The sequence below is a fragment of the Rattus norvegicus genome, chromosome 2, assembly GCF_036323735.1.
Source record: "Rattus norvegicus strain BN/NHsdMcwi chromosome 2, GRCr8, whole genome shotgun sequence".
In the NCBI taxonomy this organism is placed as follows: domain Eukaryota; kingdom Metazoa; phylum Chordata; class Mammalia; order Rodentia; family Muridae; genus Rattus; species Rattus norvegicus.
Window position 1 is genome coordinate 234,449,450 of NC_086020.1, and position 15,273 is coordinate 234,464,722.

The 15,273-nt window shown below is 40.4% G+C and overlaps 1 protein-coding gene across 3 annotated transcripts in view; it reads right to left on the bottom strand.

The window, feature by feature from the left end:
• Positions 1-4,551: 4,551 nt before the first annotated feature.
• Positions 4,552-15,273, bottom strand: part of Pkn2 (protein kinase N2) — a 105,369-nt gene continuing 94,647 nt past the window's right edge. For 2 of the 3 annotated variants that reach the window (XM_063281277.1, XM_017590603.3), the window contains 5 exons: positions 12,910-12,986; positions 12,011-12,153; positions 7,413-7,520; positions 7,127-7,207; positions 4,560-7,039 (listed from right to left, as the gene is read on the bottom strand). In XM_063281277.1, the coding sequence (XP_063137347.1) occupies positions 6,836-7,039; positions 7,127-7,207; positions 7,413-7,520; positions 12,011-12,153; positions 12,910-12,986 (613 nt within the window). In that variant the 3' untranslated portion in view covers positions 4,560-6,835. Of the gene's footprint in view, positions 7,040-7,126; positions 7,208-7,412; positions 7,521-12,010; positions 12,154-12,909; positions 12,987-15,273 lie in introns of all 3 variants that reach the window. The other variant, NM_001105755.2, reaches the window with a different exon arrangement.

Genomic DNA, 15,273 nt, shown 5'->3' on the forward strand with positions numbered 1-15,273 from the left:
GACCCCCCTCAAGACATTCTTGTGCTCTCCCCACCCCAGATCCCTACATATGCCTCAGGATATCAGGACTGCATGGCATCACAACAAGGACATTATTAGTTGATCCCCATCTTTCACATACTTCCTTCAGTACCCATTCAGGGTTGGTGATAGGGGAAGAGTGGCCTTTAAAGTAGTTTCTGGAGGCTTTGGACAGATTTTAAGAAGATAAATCTATTTTCCCTCACATTCCAATCACTTTGACTCCATGTACGTGTGTCTGTTTCCCTACATACCAAGTAAAATACATAAATATACATTTCTTAGGAAAAAATTTCAACTCTACCTAGAGGCAGTGTCTGATTGCATAGTTTCAAACCTGAGCAGCACCCCAGATGTGCACTTGCTACCCAGATGGCAGCTGCCTGGAAATGGAAGCTCACACTTTAATTACATTAATATGCTATAGCAGAGCCTACAAAGGTATTTTTTAAATAACAAAAGGGCCGAGGTAAAAGTCTGCTGGTCAAAGCATGTGGAAGGGCAGAACTCCAGACCGTCTTTGGGCAACCTCTTCCAGGAACCTTCAGTGCCAGCTATATCAACAAGGTCTTAACTGCTCTTCAAGCCGTATGTGTGACCTGGGTTTTCTAAACAGGGGCTCTCGGTGGACCTGGAACTTGAAACTCTCTTACCTCACCTTTCCATGTGGTGAGATGATAGAAAGGAATCACCAACACTTTAGGGTTTATGGCAGCGCTCTTACGTGAGCTAATTGATGTTTACATTGGTATCCATATCCCTCCACACTTCTCCCCTTGCCAGCAGTCAAAGGATATCCTGTCTTAGGGTTGGAGCTCTACTGTCTAAAATTTTCCCAGTAGTTTTAGAGGGCATATGTAAGGAACAACCACAGACACAACAGTGTCACGAGGGCCAACTGCAAAACAGCTTTTCTCCTGCAGAACAATTCTCATGCCTTTCTTTGGTCTGTAGTGGCCTTCTTCTCTTAGGGCTTAAATTGATGGGATGCTTAGTTGTAAAACATTTGAGAAAGAAAGACTCTTGGTATGCATGCAAAAAACTTCTGGATAATGTGCTAAACTTCATGTTCTTGCCAAAACGTACTGTTTTAAAGCAACAAAGACAACAGAATTAAAGTCACTCAAGCCAAGCCCAGTCTAGTGCTCTTAGTGAAGTCAGTTTGTTCCATACTCTGAAAAGTCTAGGGAGTAAAATTCATGGAGTTCCCAGTGAACATATGGCAATTACAGTAACCCCACACTGAAGGTGCCAAGCCGACATGGTTGGTCTGTGAGTCCTCAGAGTCCCTTTAACAGTCTCAATCAGTACATTGGGAGTTCCTCTTGACTTTACAGCTAAGAGATAGGGAAGACTCAACAATGGACATCAAGCCTTCTAATAGTTAACCCAGCAAGTAAAGTCTCTGACCCAGCTTCTGTTTTCACACAAATATCTATAATTTACTACGCAATGGGGCTGGAGTTTTGGCCATGACATCAGCATCTTAGTGTCAACTTTGAGTCTACTGTTTTCTGTGGGTGCTAGTTTGTGTCCTAGAGATGGTGGATATTCAATGATGCCTATAGAAGATTTTAATGGTCACCAACTACATGGATAAGCTGTGAAGGCTTTGTCTATCTTTAGAGGATCTCAAGAATAACTCCAGAAAGGGACAAAGTCACTAGATTCAATGCTGAAGTCTAAAAATGTTAAAAAGTTGATAGATGAAAACCCGAGGATGAAATATTCACACACCCTTAGCAAGCTGAAACCTTTGGAGTTGACCCTGTGAAAAAATACTTAGTAAAACGTCATTTACATGAGTCTGCCATTGCAGGAAGCAGTTTGTAATCATGAAAATAAGGCCAAGGCTGCAGCAGGTTCTATCATGACGGTAGCCAGGAAATGCTGAGGCTGAATGGGGAAGGGCAAGAAACCTTAATATGTGACTGCGATCTACTTCATCCTACAAGGTCCAATCTTCAGAATGATGACCCACAACTTCTCAAAACTGCACCATCCTATCAGATGGTGACCCAAGTGTTCATACACGAGCCCATAGGGCCATTTTCTATCAAAACCCTGCACTGTCGAACCTCACATTAATGGTTCAGTACCAGAATGAGGATCACTTTTTTCTTGCTAATTTTCACTATGATTGGGAAGAGTTTCAAGAGACATCACATATATGGAAGTTCATCCTTGTCTATTGTGTACCATTGACTCTTCCAGGTAACATGGGCTTGTAAAGATACACAAAAATCTACTGAGATTCTGGCTGGAGATGTGCACAACATCTATAGACTAATTTGAGAGAAACATCATACTATACATGAGTATGTAGTTAGATTTCTTCAATGTCTCCCAATAAAGGATTTTTCTAACTCTTAAAAGTAACTGGTTTTGCTATTACAGTTTTGTTTCTAGGACATTTTGTATCTTGATGTTATGCTGACACATGACATCTTAAATAAATCACTACTTGTTAGCAAATTATAATCCTGAGGTTTTCCTCCTGCTGGCCTTTCTCCCTCAGCCTCTTCCAGGACCCCAATGTCCTATGCTGGCCTTTAAGTCTATATACGGGCTGACCTGCCTGTCTCCAAGTCCCACTGCTTATGAGGTGAGGGACTGAGCACATTAGACAAGTGGTTTAGCTACTGAGCTGCATGCCTAGACCTCTGGAGTCTGCCCAGGAGACAATCCCATCCATCTGAAGTAATGGCTGCTTTGTTCCCTTTTTGAGTAAGCAGATAAACAGTAACGATGACAGGTGTCACAGCTTTAGTTCCCAACTTAAAATGTTTCCTCAAAGGATGTAGACCAGTGGCTCTCAACCTTCCTAAACTTATGACCCTTTATTACAGTTCATGTTGTGGTGACCCCAGCCATAAGATTATTTTTGTTGTTATTTCATAACTAATTTTGTTGTTATAAATCACAATATAAATTTGATATGCAGCCCCTGTGAAATACTCGTTTGACCCATAAAGGGGTCTCAACCCACAGGCTTGAGAACTGGTGATGTAGAGGATGATGTAATTGGTTGTATTTCTTTGTTTTTAATAGAGACCATCTGTCACTTTAAGAAACTACTTCTTGCTTTAAAAAAAAAAATCAGAAATGAGATCTCTCTGTTTTCTTTAATCTGTTACTATTGCAAATAGCCTCGTGAGCTTCCTAGTAATGAACCACACATGCAATCCTAGAATAAGCCCGGTTTGCTAACGCAGCAGCAGGCCTGTGTCAGATGCTGCTGGCTCTGACTTGGTCATACTGATCCAGTACATTTACTAGCAATAGGTAATAAAGTAGATAGCCTCCCCTATATTTTTAGGTTACGTCGATGTCATATCACACAGTGTTTTTTTTTTTTTTTTCATTATTAAACACTGTGAAGTTGAAATCTCTTCCTAGACTAAGCTGACTTATTTTTCTTTCTTTTTTTTTTTTTTCTTTTTTCCGGAGCTGGGGACCGAACCCAGGGCCTTGCGCTTGACTTATTTTTAATGCAATGTCATGTTAGTGCTTATTTTAGGAGGCAGAATGACACAATGTAGTGCTCATGGGCACAGACACTAACGTTGCCTTATACAGATGATGCCGGAGTCTTGGGAGCCATATGCATACAGCACCTCAACGTCCATTTGAGGAAACCAACTCTAACCGTGGGTGCTGAAGCCCTGGTATGTCTAGTGTCCTGGTCAACACGGTCTCGCTGTTTGGATAGAGAGGGCTGCCAAAGTCTTCCTTACCTTTAACATAACCAATAATGCTTGAGCGTTTCCGGCGTCTTGGGGATTCCACTTAGTCTGGCATCAGGCAGAGATTCTGACACACAGATTTCCCAGTTATCTAGGTGCTTACCTCTAATCTTGTACATGCTCTGGGAAGATGGGCAGTCCTTACACAATCTTGTCAGACTTGATCAGGCCAGCATATAATAACAATGTTCATTATGTCCCAAAGATACACTCCTAAACTATTATACTTTTTTAAATGTGATTACTACAAAATGGCTAACATTCTGCTTTATTAATTTGTCTATTTTCTCAAATGTTCTAATGCTTCAACCCTTTAATCCAATTCTTCATGTTGTATGACCTTCAAGCACAAAATTATTTTGTTGCTATTTCCTAACTGTAGTTTTGATACTACTATAAATTGCAATAGAAGCATCTGATATGCAGCCCCCGTGAAGTGGTCATCTGACCCCCAGGATGAGAACCACTGCTCTAAGCAGAGGATGCTGCCATGCCACCATTGCTTATGCTTTACATTAGCATATCTGCTTCTCTCCTCCTGGCAACTGTTCTGGTCTCGGGTCAGGTGACAGTGGGCATTCTATGCACAGAGGAAAGACACTGTGGAATACAGAGCTAGAAATGAAATCTCCCCATTTTCCAAGTGAGGTGGACAATGTGCCTTCTACAGGATAAAAGACAGCTAATTAAAAATAAGTTTCTATGGATCTTGAACAAAGTAGAACCAACTTATTTAGCCAACTATTTTAACACAAGGGAAATTCTAAAAGGAATGAAAACTTAAAACCAAAGTTACAAATTTCAATCTATTTTGAACTTTAATTTGTGCATTTGTGGAAACTTATAACTGCAAACCCCCTCTTTCTCAGAATGACGTAAAGGCACACATTTCATTTGGATGCATAGGGTACCATTCTAAAGTATCCGCTCTCCTTACAAAGTGCTTGAGCAGCCAGTACACATACAGTAATAGCAACATCTATTTACACTCTTAAAATTTAAAATCTGGCTAATATATATATTTTTTAAACTACAGAAAAATGAGTGCTTTTTTTTTCAGCATAATTGTGTGACTATACCCTGATCGCTAATTTTTTTAGTGATTGACCTCAATTAAAAAAGTTTTTGTACACTGTATATATAACTCTGTCAGTTTTTAATGCTAAAAGCCCATTTGAAACGCTGCTTTCTGTGCATATTTCAGAACCAACAAAGGTATGCAGACTGTACCTCAAAAGTAGTTAGCGTTTTATTTTCAGATTGTGTTAACACTGTTCAAATTGAAGCTAGACAATTATGCTATTTTTTCTATTGTTCTTTTCCAAGGCAATTAACTGGCATTTAAAGCAACTTACAGCAACATATTGCTCCTCTTTTTAGAAAATTTCTTCCAAAGGATCTTGGGAGAAAAATGGTAATGAATTTGGAAGGTATTATAAACTATCTCTGGACAAATTTAATTATTCTCAGAGTACAGTGACAACAGGCCAATGTATCTCAGCAAGGCTGTCTCAAGCTCAACTCTTCATGTATTTGTGTGCTTTCCTGTTTCTCATTGACTCAGATCTGGACAATTGTAAGAGATGAGCTCACTGTGATTACATGGTTAATTCAAGTGTGGTTAGTGGCCAACTTGCTGTTCCTGAGGTATCATGGCCCTAACATGCTAAGCACAGTGTTATCAATGATATTACTGAACTGAGGGAGAACAATGGAGTGACAGGCAAGAGAAAAACAAAACAAAAACCTAAAAAATTTCCAGCCCAGTGAAGATCATGATTTGCAAAACGGCATATGATGAGAGCGATAAAAAGCCACAAACGGATCCTCTGAGGATGTGTAGAGTATTTGATCAAATTATTTGTGAGACTTTTGAGGTACAGCTTTAGTGTTATAATAACTTTTTATAAAATATAGACTGTTTTATCAAAAATATTTATACATTCTGTTACAATATATTGCTTTTGCCCTCAGTAACTGCCAATATAAAGTCTGGATCCAGCGGCCTAAAATGTACAAATGCACTTAATAGAAATGCTGGAGTTGGAGGTGTCTGCTTGGCCACTGTACAAAAGTGATGATTTGGTGAAATTAAATAATATGCCTACAACACAGAATACATTACAACTTGTACATATACATGTTCACAGCATGTATACCATGATAATCTCTATGGTTTTTTTAACAAAGATAGAGTTCCCTCCTACAGCAGACACAAGAACAAGATGTCTCGGTTGAAATCCGTGTAGAATGCATAGAATGATAAGGGTCCATCGGGCTCTGACTTGGGAAGACCCGACAGAACATCCTCCGTGGGGCCTGGACTTGGGGAGTGCACACAGTCAGCACGGTACCTTGGTCCCGGCTGCCCAGAGCCTGGCTGAGACTGTGAGTGGGCGCTGGCGCTCCTATCGTTCTGCAGCACTGTTAATAAGCACAGCTCGTGTGGCAGGCAGCGCAGCTGGAAGCCGTGAGGCTCTGCTGCATGGTTGGTAACGTTAAGGCAATGAAGTGTTCTCCTGATAAATACAGAAAATTCATCAAACTACACATCAGTACATTCTCATTTTTTTCTTAAAATCAAGCCACCAAGGGTGTACAAACTGCCACAGTTTTTCATATTATAGTGATTTCTTAAAGAATAATTGCCTTAGTCAAACAGAATCATACTTTTTATATGACTAGTAATAGCATCCAAAGCCCTATTTTTTCTTTTGTAAAATACAGTTAAGTGATTAATCTTCCTTCCACTTAAGGCAGGCTAGGGCAAAGATGGGGACTATAAAAGAGTGGTTCCTCTTCTTTTTAAAAATAGAGTATTGATGTAAAAGTATTTATTTGTAATGGATTTCCATGGCCAATGTTCACTCAGCCTAAACTCCGTGAAACTGCTTCCAGTGTTCAGATTTCCGTTGAAAACATTAAGAAGGTATGAACAGTGCTGTAACCACATCTTCATGTGCTTTATATGGCCTCAAAAGCTCCTGGGCACGGAAAGCAAATGAAAGGCTGCTGTTCTCTAGAGGTCTTCTTGTCTGTCAGTCCGCTTGGTCTCCGTGTCCAGAAACTTAACACCAATCAGCAACGTAGTCAAAATCGCGGAACATCTCCTGCTCCTCCTCCAAGAGTATCCTCGGTTCTCGAGGGGGAGTCAGAATAGGTGCTTCTGAGGTAAATTCATCATCAAAGTTACTAACATCTTCCCGTCCTCTAATGGTAGGTACAAATGGTGGCTTTACTTTCTTGTCCAGTAGTGCACTCCAGTCGGTTAGCTAGATCACAAAATATAAATCAGCCAGGTTAGTTTCATGTTCCTAACCACTCAAGCTTCATAAAAAACTTTGAACTTTTACACTTACCCGGAAAAACGGGTGCTTCTTTACATCCTCGGCATCTTTCTCACCAGCTCCCAGGCGCCGCTCAGGATTCCTCCTCAACAGCTAGGAAGTTAAGATGAAAGCAATAAAACATGTGCCACCAACCGTGGTCTCACTACTGTCAAAGATGTAGGACCTTGTGTTTAGATCTGTCTAAAGCATGCAACATCTACACATTAAAAATAGCTTCTAAAATTCAACTGGGAAATTTTCAACAAAAAGCTTAAGTTTAAATTAAAAAAAAAAATTCTTGTTCCTAATTTCTTACCCTTCTCATTATGGAAATGGCTTCTGTAGATAAGAACCTTGGATACCTTACTTCGTCATTTACAATACTGTCAAAAACCTCTTCTTCATCATCACCAGGAAAGGGAGACTAGACGAAATAAGAAGATAATAAGAAGAAATAAGAACTAAATATAAAAGTCTTAGATAGTAAAACATCATATATTCAAAGTTGAACCAAGATTCAGGCAATGATAATGAAATGAAACGAAATGGGGCCTGGAGGTGAGTTCAGTCAGTGCTGGCCCACCTCGTGAAGCCTGGGCTCAACCTCCAAGAACGGTGGACAAGCCTGCCCTCCTCGCCCTTGAAAGAAAGAGGCAGCAGACAAATGAGAAGTTCAGGACTAGCCCCTGCTACGCAGTGTAAGCAGCTTGTGCTGTTTCTGGGCTGCATGAGACCACGTTACAAACGAACAAACAAACTCTATAAGAGAAGCTCTGATTCGAGCTGAGCATGGTGGCTCATATCTACTATGCAAGCACTTGGGGACTGAAGTAGGAGGACCACAGTTGAATCCAGGTCAACATGGGCTTCGATGTGAGGCCCTATTTCAACCCTTCCCGCAAGAAATGCAGAGGATGACCCAATGGGACAAAAACAAATAACCAAAACTAAACAAAGTTTAGCCAAACCATACTTTCAACAGTAAAACAAACAAAAAAAGAAACAAGCAAACAAGAAAACCCTGGCTGCCCCTAGAAGTATTGCAGGTCAGGTATAGCTGCTGTTTACATGAACATCAATGGTGGCAGAGAGGAGAGTTCTGACCTATGAAAATCTGAATTATCAGTAGTAGCCTTACATTCTCTGAAAAACAGTGAGCCTAAGATAGTTCTGTGCTGTGCTGGCCCCAGTAGACTGGGAGCCAGCAGGAGACAAGAAGAACCCCGCCTGCCGCAGGAGGAAGCCTGAGTCAGATGATCCTCGAATATGGTGCGGCCTGGGTGAGGAACAAGCACGCACGCACACGTGCACGCACGCAGTTCCAACAGCTCTACCCTGATGCCCAAGACTGGTGCCATGGTGCCTGGACAGGGAGCCAGCTTGAGATGACTGGTCTGGTGATGCATAAGAGTTAAGGCAGGGGTGGGAGAGCGGGCCGACCATGTCCATGATGACCCTTGTCAGAGGTCAAAATACACAAACAGGTGTGTGTGTGTGTGGGGGGGGGTGTCTCACAGGATTCATGAGATGACCCCAGACACTCAGAAGACCCTGGGTTCCTCTAAGAGGAGCAAGCATGTAGTGGAGAAATGAAAGAGAGACAGAACTGAAAATGAGGGTAGTGAGGAATAGTCTGTTACTTGTTGAGGATGCCACATGATGTGGTCCTGGCCTTGTACTTGTCAGCCACGGGGTGACATGGGTGAAGAGAGATGCACTCTACCTCTTACCCCTTGCCACTAACAGCAGGCAGGAGACCTGGCCCAGATTATCATCAGAGCAGGAAAGTTGGAGAGCTGGCTCTGAATGTGAGGTTGTGGGTGAGCAGTCTAAAATGCGTGACTGTGGAAGAGTTGGCTCTGCCTCTTGTCTGCCAGGTGCTGGCATAGATGTCCTCCTTCTCTGCCATCTATGGCAGGGAGGAGAGCTGGACCCCAGTCATGAGAGTGGGAGAACAGACCGTGTCCCTTATCAGCTACAACACTCAGAAAAATAGGCCCTGCCGGCACTTTACTTGGGCATCAGGGTAGAGCTGTTGGAACTGCGTGCGTGCATGTGTGCGTGCATGCTGGTTAGTCTGCCCTGAGGGTGTGAGAGCAGGAAGGCTAGCATGAGGGTGGGACAGCCAGAGTGCTGACCAGACTGGTATCTCTCAGGCCCAGATCTAGGGCTTTGAATTTGCCCAACCCAACATCTACCCTATCGGTGAACTGCTGGAGTGCACGAAGGGGCCACTCCTGTAGATCCAAAACTATAGACTCTCCATGACACAGGGTAATAACAGGTTATCCTAGAGAAGTCCAAGTGAGCTTCCAGTATTAACAGAGCAGCAGAAGCCAGAGGCCTTGTATCAGACCAACGAGTCATTGCAAGGAACATTTGCCAGCAAAGAAGTGTATACAAAAGGGTATACTGTGGGACACACTGTGACATGCTACACAGATTCCACAATAAGATTTTTGTTTGTCTGTTGAGGAGGAGGTTGCAAGGGTGGAGGGAGGGGATAAAGAGAAGGAGAAGATGAGTTGGACTGGGGTGCACAATGTAAAATTCTCAAAGAACCAATAAAAGTTAAAAAAATAAACATTATCATTGAAGCTTCAATAATACTATAAAACTATAATGCAGACCAGTGGGTATTAATTCGTTTCCTAATTACCTTCCTGTGGAGGCACTAAAGATAAATGGAATTAAAAGGCAACTATAATGGAATAGCAATACCTTCTGGGTGTGTTTAAAACTCAACAATTAGAAGCCTTTTTTAAAGCTATGAAGCAGGGACTTCTGTGCTTATTTGTTAAGCCAGTAGCTTGAACAGAAGAAGTCAAAGTTCAACAAGATTTACGACAGTACCTTTTGCATATCATTTCTAACATAGAACATTTGTTGGGGATGTGAGGTCAGGTTTGAAACAGGGTCTTGCTATATAGTTCTGGGTGTCCTGATCACTGTGTAGACCAGGCTGGCCTCAAATTCACAAAGATCCACCTGCCTGTTCCTGAATGCTGGGAATAAAGGTGTGCACCGCTGTTCTAGGCAGAAAGTAAATTATAAGAAAGTACCTCCTTTTGGATCAGAATTAAATCTTAGACTTACTTAAATGAAACATATAAAAATATGGCAACAGAAACATTTCTTTTCAAAACTGGAATAGAGAGAGTTTAAGTATGCCACAGCCTCCAGCAATAGTATCAGGAGTTTTCTGACACCTGAGAAAGTAGGACCAATCTATATATTAAGGCTAAATCAATTTTTTTCCATTTCAAATACCTATAGCAGCTTTTCTAAATAGAGGTGTGAAATTCAGTCTGGATCTCATGTCTTAAGAAAATAAATGAGGTGGGATGGACTTCACCTCTGATCCTAAAGTACAAGTACATGGTTTAGAAACAGGTTCTAAAAATGTCAAGAACAAAAATTCACAACCCCACCTCACAAGTGCTCTGTGACATATTAACCACTCTGTAACTATTAAAGTAGATGCAAATAAAAGGAGCTAATATTTATGAAGCACAACACTCTTTAATGAGTCATTCCTCTCCTCCTTTTCTAGAGATTCTAGTCCAATTTCACACACGGAAAAGGCTGTCCATTGGAGAGAACTGTTCATTATGGCTAAATACCAGTAAGCAACACAGAGGCTAAAACTTTAGAACCATATGACACTAAGTATACGTCCATTCCCTCATCCAGCTCTAAATGACTCGTGAGCTGTATATACATGGAAGGTGGCTGGCAGTGGGAAACTCCAGAATGATCAATCATTTCCAAGAAAGTTGTCTTGTATCTCCAGATAAATCCCTCTCAAGAAAGGTTTCAACTGCCTTGTCAAAAAATGTACTCATTCTAAATTCCATTCCTATTATACTTCTTAGCAATTCAGAAAACATGTATTGGGCCCCTTATCATTTTCACTGACTTCCTGTTTCACAAACTGTAGAAACTTCTATTATAATTCAGTTATCCTCAAAAATGACTTTTGTTAATATACAGAAAATGGGGTAAGTGTTGATGGCCAATTCTGCTCTGTTGTTTAAACAGTGGGTTGTAAAAGTTTTTTGGTTTGTTTTTCAAGACAGCGTTTCTCTATGTAACAGACCTAGTTGACTTGGAATTTACTTTGTAGACAAAGCTGGCCTTGAAATCAGATATTTGGTCACCTCTGCCTTCCAAATGCTGGGATTAACGGAGCATGCCACAATACCGAGGTTGTACAAGTATTTTAGTTACGTATAAGTGGGCCTGTCTGGGATAAGTCTACTTGAGTACAGATGCCTATGGAGTTACAGGTGCTTGTGAGTTCTCATAACGGGGTGTTGGGAATTTAACTGGGGTCCTCTGCAACCATAATACGTACTCAACTGCTGAACCATCTCTCCAACACTGCTGTTGTTTTTGAAGACCATACTTATTTCTGATAAATGTACAGCACACTTTTCTTTATAGATTCAAATTTATTGATTAATTGATTGACTGATTGTATATTGATTCAATGACAAGGTGTTTTTGCCAGATTGGTCTTAAATTCCTATTCCTCCTGTCTCAGCCCCCAAAAGAGGCAGGAATACAAGCTTATACCACCATACCTGCCTATAGGATATAATTTTATTAGTCTCATGTATTCCCTACAAAATATCAGTTATATGAAAAATCACAAAACATAACTACCTATACCACTTAAATACAAGAAGCTATTTGAGGACATTCATAATTCAATCCATCCATTATATAAAAATTTAAACTAGGCTAGTAAAGATATTGTAGAAACACAGCCAATCATTAGAACACTATGAATATTTATAAAACTGAGTTCCCACTCATGTACAAGACACATGTACATATCTTTATAAAAATGATGTGCTTTATCCTCCAATCATCTTCTATCTCTTCAATCTCCTATTTCTTGCTGCTTACCTCTCCGACGAGCATTTCATATATAAGTACGCCAAGGCCCCACCAATCTACAGCCCTTGTGTACGACGTTTCTGTTAATACTTCTGGGGCAAGAAATTCAGGAGTACCACAAAATGTGCTTGTCCTATCTCCATACCCCATTCCTGAAGAAGTTAAATTCAAGTATTAGCAAAGAAAAAAACCTTAGCATGAAAATTAGAAGGTGTGCTTAGGAAAAAAAACTGACATTGCCAAATATAGTGATAAAACTCGAGCATCCGAGACTTAGCAAATTTGTTTTACCTATCAAATTACTGACTCATTAAACATCCACTAATACTAATATATCTAAGAACAGTGTTTATGTAGTACGGAAACAGATAATAATAAGCAACAGAATAAAGTTACTAGTGTACAAAGAAGAAAGGATATATTGGTTATAACATTCAGGATAAAGAGAAGAAAGTCTTATAACATTCATCTTTATATCTTCTCCTGTGATCTTTGATTTGAACTGTCATATTTAATTCTGAATGTATAGAAAACAATCTGAGATAGTTACACCTATTCTTTCTAATGTAAAATGTTGACAGCTCTATGCCTGGTGAAGTCACTAGGCACGAGCACATCGTTCTGTACAGTCCCAATCAACAAGCTGGTACTTAGCGCCTCCTTAAAGTACTGGCAGACCGTCAGCCATACGGAGAGAGGCTGACTCTCATACTGTAGTGTCTGGAAGCAGCACGTATTTATATCCACAGGACAAAATCTTAATGTGGTTACTGGTACATATATAAGCAATCCAAATGTTGTAGTGGAATAAAATAAAAAATATATTGTTTTCATACACAAATTTGAAAACTACCAAAGTACAAAGGAACAACGATCTATTAGAAAAGGAATTTACAGAGCTCAATTACCTTCTTTGCAAAGACCAAAGTCAGCAATCTTCACGAAGCCTTCTGTATCCAGCAACAGGTTATCCAACTTCAAGTCTCTGCTCAAGACGAAAGCACGGACATAAGTCCGTAAACCATAACATAAACACAGTTTCCATTTCAAGAAGAGCACAACTTTGTCTTCTAAGAAATGTTTTTTTCCAAGTTATAGCTTGAGATGCTCTCATTTTTCTTCCTTTTGTGTAGCACTATAATTTCTCTCTTGTTATATAGATGAGAATATATATTTTAAACGCATTTTTATCTCTTTAGATATAGAATCAGATTAAGTAGTTTTTATTCAAGTTAAAATTTTATTTAGGGTAATTAGACTTAAGCACAGTTTGAATATGTCTACACACATGAAAGAATTTAAGCTAATGTTTGTATGTAGTTTGTTGAGACAGCATTTTTCTATGTAGCCCTGGCTGTCCTGGAGCTCACTTTTGTAGAGCAGGATGGCCTCTAACTCAAGAGATCCACCTTCTTTGTCTCCAAAGTGCTAGGATTAAAGATGTGCTTCACTGTTCCTGGTCAAGATTGAACTTTTAAGAGTGTAATTTAAAATAAACAGAAAGCTAATCAATTACAAATGAAACTAGCTTAAAATATTTTTTAATAAGTAAACATAACTATGAGGAAATATACTTTAAAAACACTTAGAATAATCCAGTATTACAGACTCCTTACTCTGACCACCTTCATCACAGTGAGGTTGGTTTCCAGTATCGTGCAATGCAGTGCTGTGGAAGGAGAGCAGCCCCACTCAATGTGTGCAGGACCAGATGCTGGCAGGAGCTGCTCTTCAGTAAGCAGCAGCATCCAGACAGAAATGGGCTAGACCACCAATACAGCTTTCCAGTTAAGGTGATGGCAACCTGTTCTTATGTATTTTTATCTTATTGTGCTGGACAAACATTGCCCACATCATCACTGCTCTACCATAGACTGAAGGAGTAGCATGGTACTTCATATTCTAGCACAATCTGCTTTTCTTTCTGTGGTAAACTGGTCTATAGAACTGTGTGCAGGAGACGGTTAAATGTAACCAACTAGATGAATGCTACTGGTGCACTGTATCCCCACAGGCCAACTCATACCTTCACTATTTCAATTAGAAGATGAACAGAGAGCCACAAACCAAGAACTCCATCACACAATTTGCATGTTGGAGTAGGATTCACTTATCACATGTAGGAGAAAACTAAAAAGTTTAAGTACAGAAGATCCCTGTTAGTTATCTTGAATTCTAATTCACATGTAGGAAAACAAGAAAAATAGGTTTTCCATCTGCACCCACAGCTGAACTTGTGCCATGGCTCTCGGTACCCATATCCCCCCTGGGGAGATCATCTCCCAGGAGTGCTGACACGCCTGAGAACACAGGTAAGACCTCGATATCTGCTCAGAGGGACCTGCCTGGAGCCCTCAGGACACAAGAACCAAGGAGCTGTCTAGGACAGAATCCTTCCTGCTTCTGTCTGCAGCTTGCAGCTGACCTGTGTAACAACTCTGTACCCAAATCCCGCGGGGAGACAGCTGGTCTTCCAAGAGTGCTGACACACAGGTTACAGGAGCATAAAGCCACTGTCAGAGACATCAAGAACAGCTAACACCAGAGATACTGAGATGGCAAGAGGCAAGGGTAAGACCTAAGGAACAGAAACCAAGGTCATTGGCATCAGCAGCAGCCAGTTCTCCCACCAGAGCAAGTCCTGGATAACACAACACACCGGGACAGTAAGATTCTGATTGAAAATCACATTTCATGATGATGTTAGAAGACTTTAAGAAAGACATAAATAATTCCCTTAAATAAGTACAGGACAACACAGGTAAACAGGTAGAATTTCTTAAAGAACACAAAAATCCCTTAAATAATTACAGGAAAACAAAACCAAATAGGTGAAGGAACTGAACAAAACCATCCAGGATCTTAAAACAGAAATAGAAACAATAAAGAAATCACAAAGAAAGACAAGCCTGGAGATAGAGAACCTAGGAAAGAGATCAGGAGTCACAGATGTAAGCATCACAAACAGAATACAGGTGATAAAAGAGAGATTCTCAGGGGCGGAAGATACCATAGAATTGACACAACTGTCAAAGAAAATGCAAAATGCAAAAAGCTCCTAACCCCAAACAACCAGGAAATCCAGGACTCAATGAGAAGATCAAACCTAAGGATAATAGGGATAGAAGAGAGTGAGGACTCCCAACTTAAAGGGCCAGTAAATATTTTTCAACAAAATCATAGAAGAAAACTTCCCTGACCTAAAGAAAGAGATGCCCACGCACATACTAAAAGCCTATAGAACTCCAAATAGATTGGATCAGAAAAGAAAT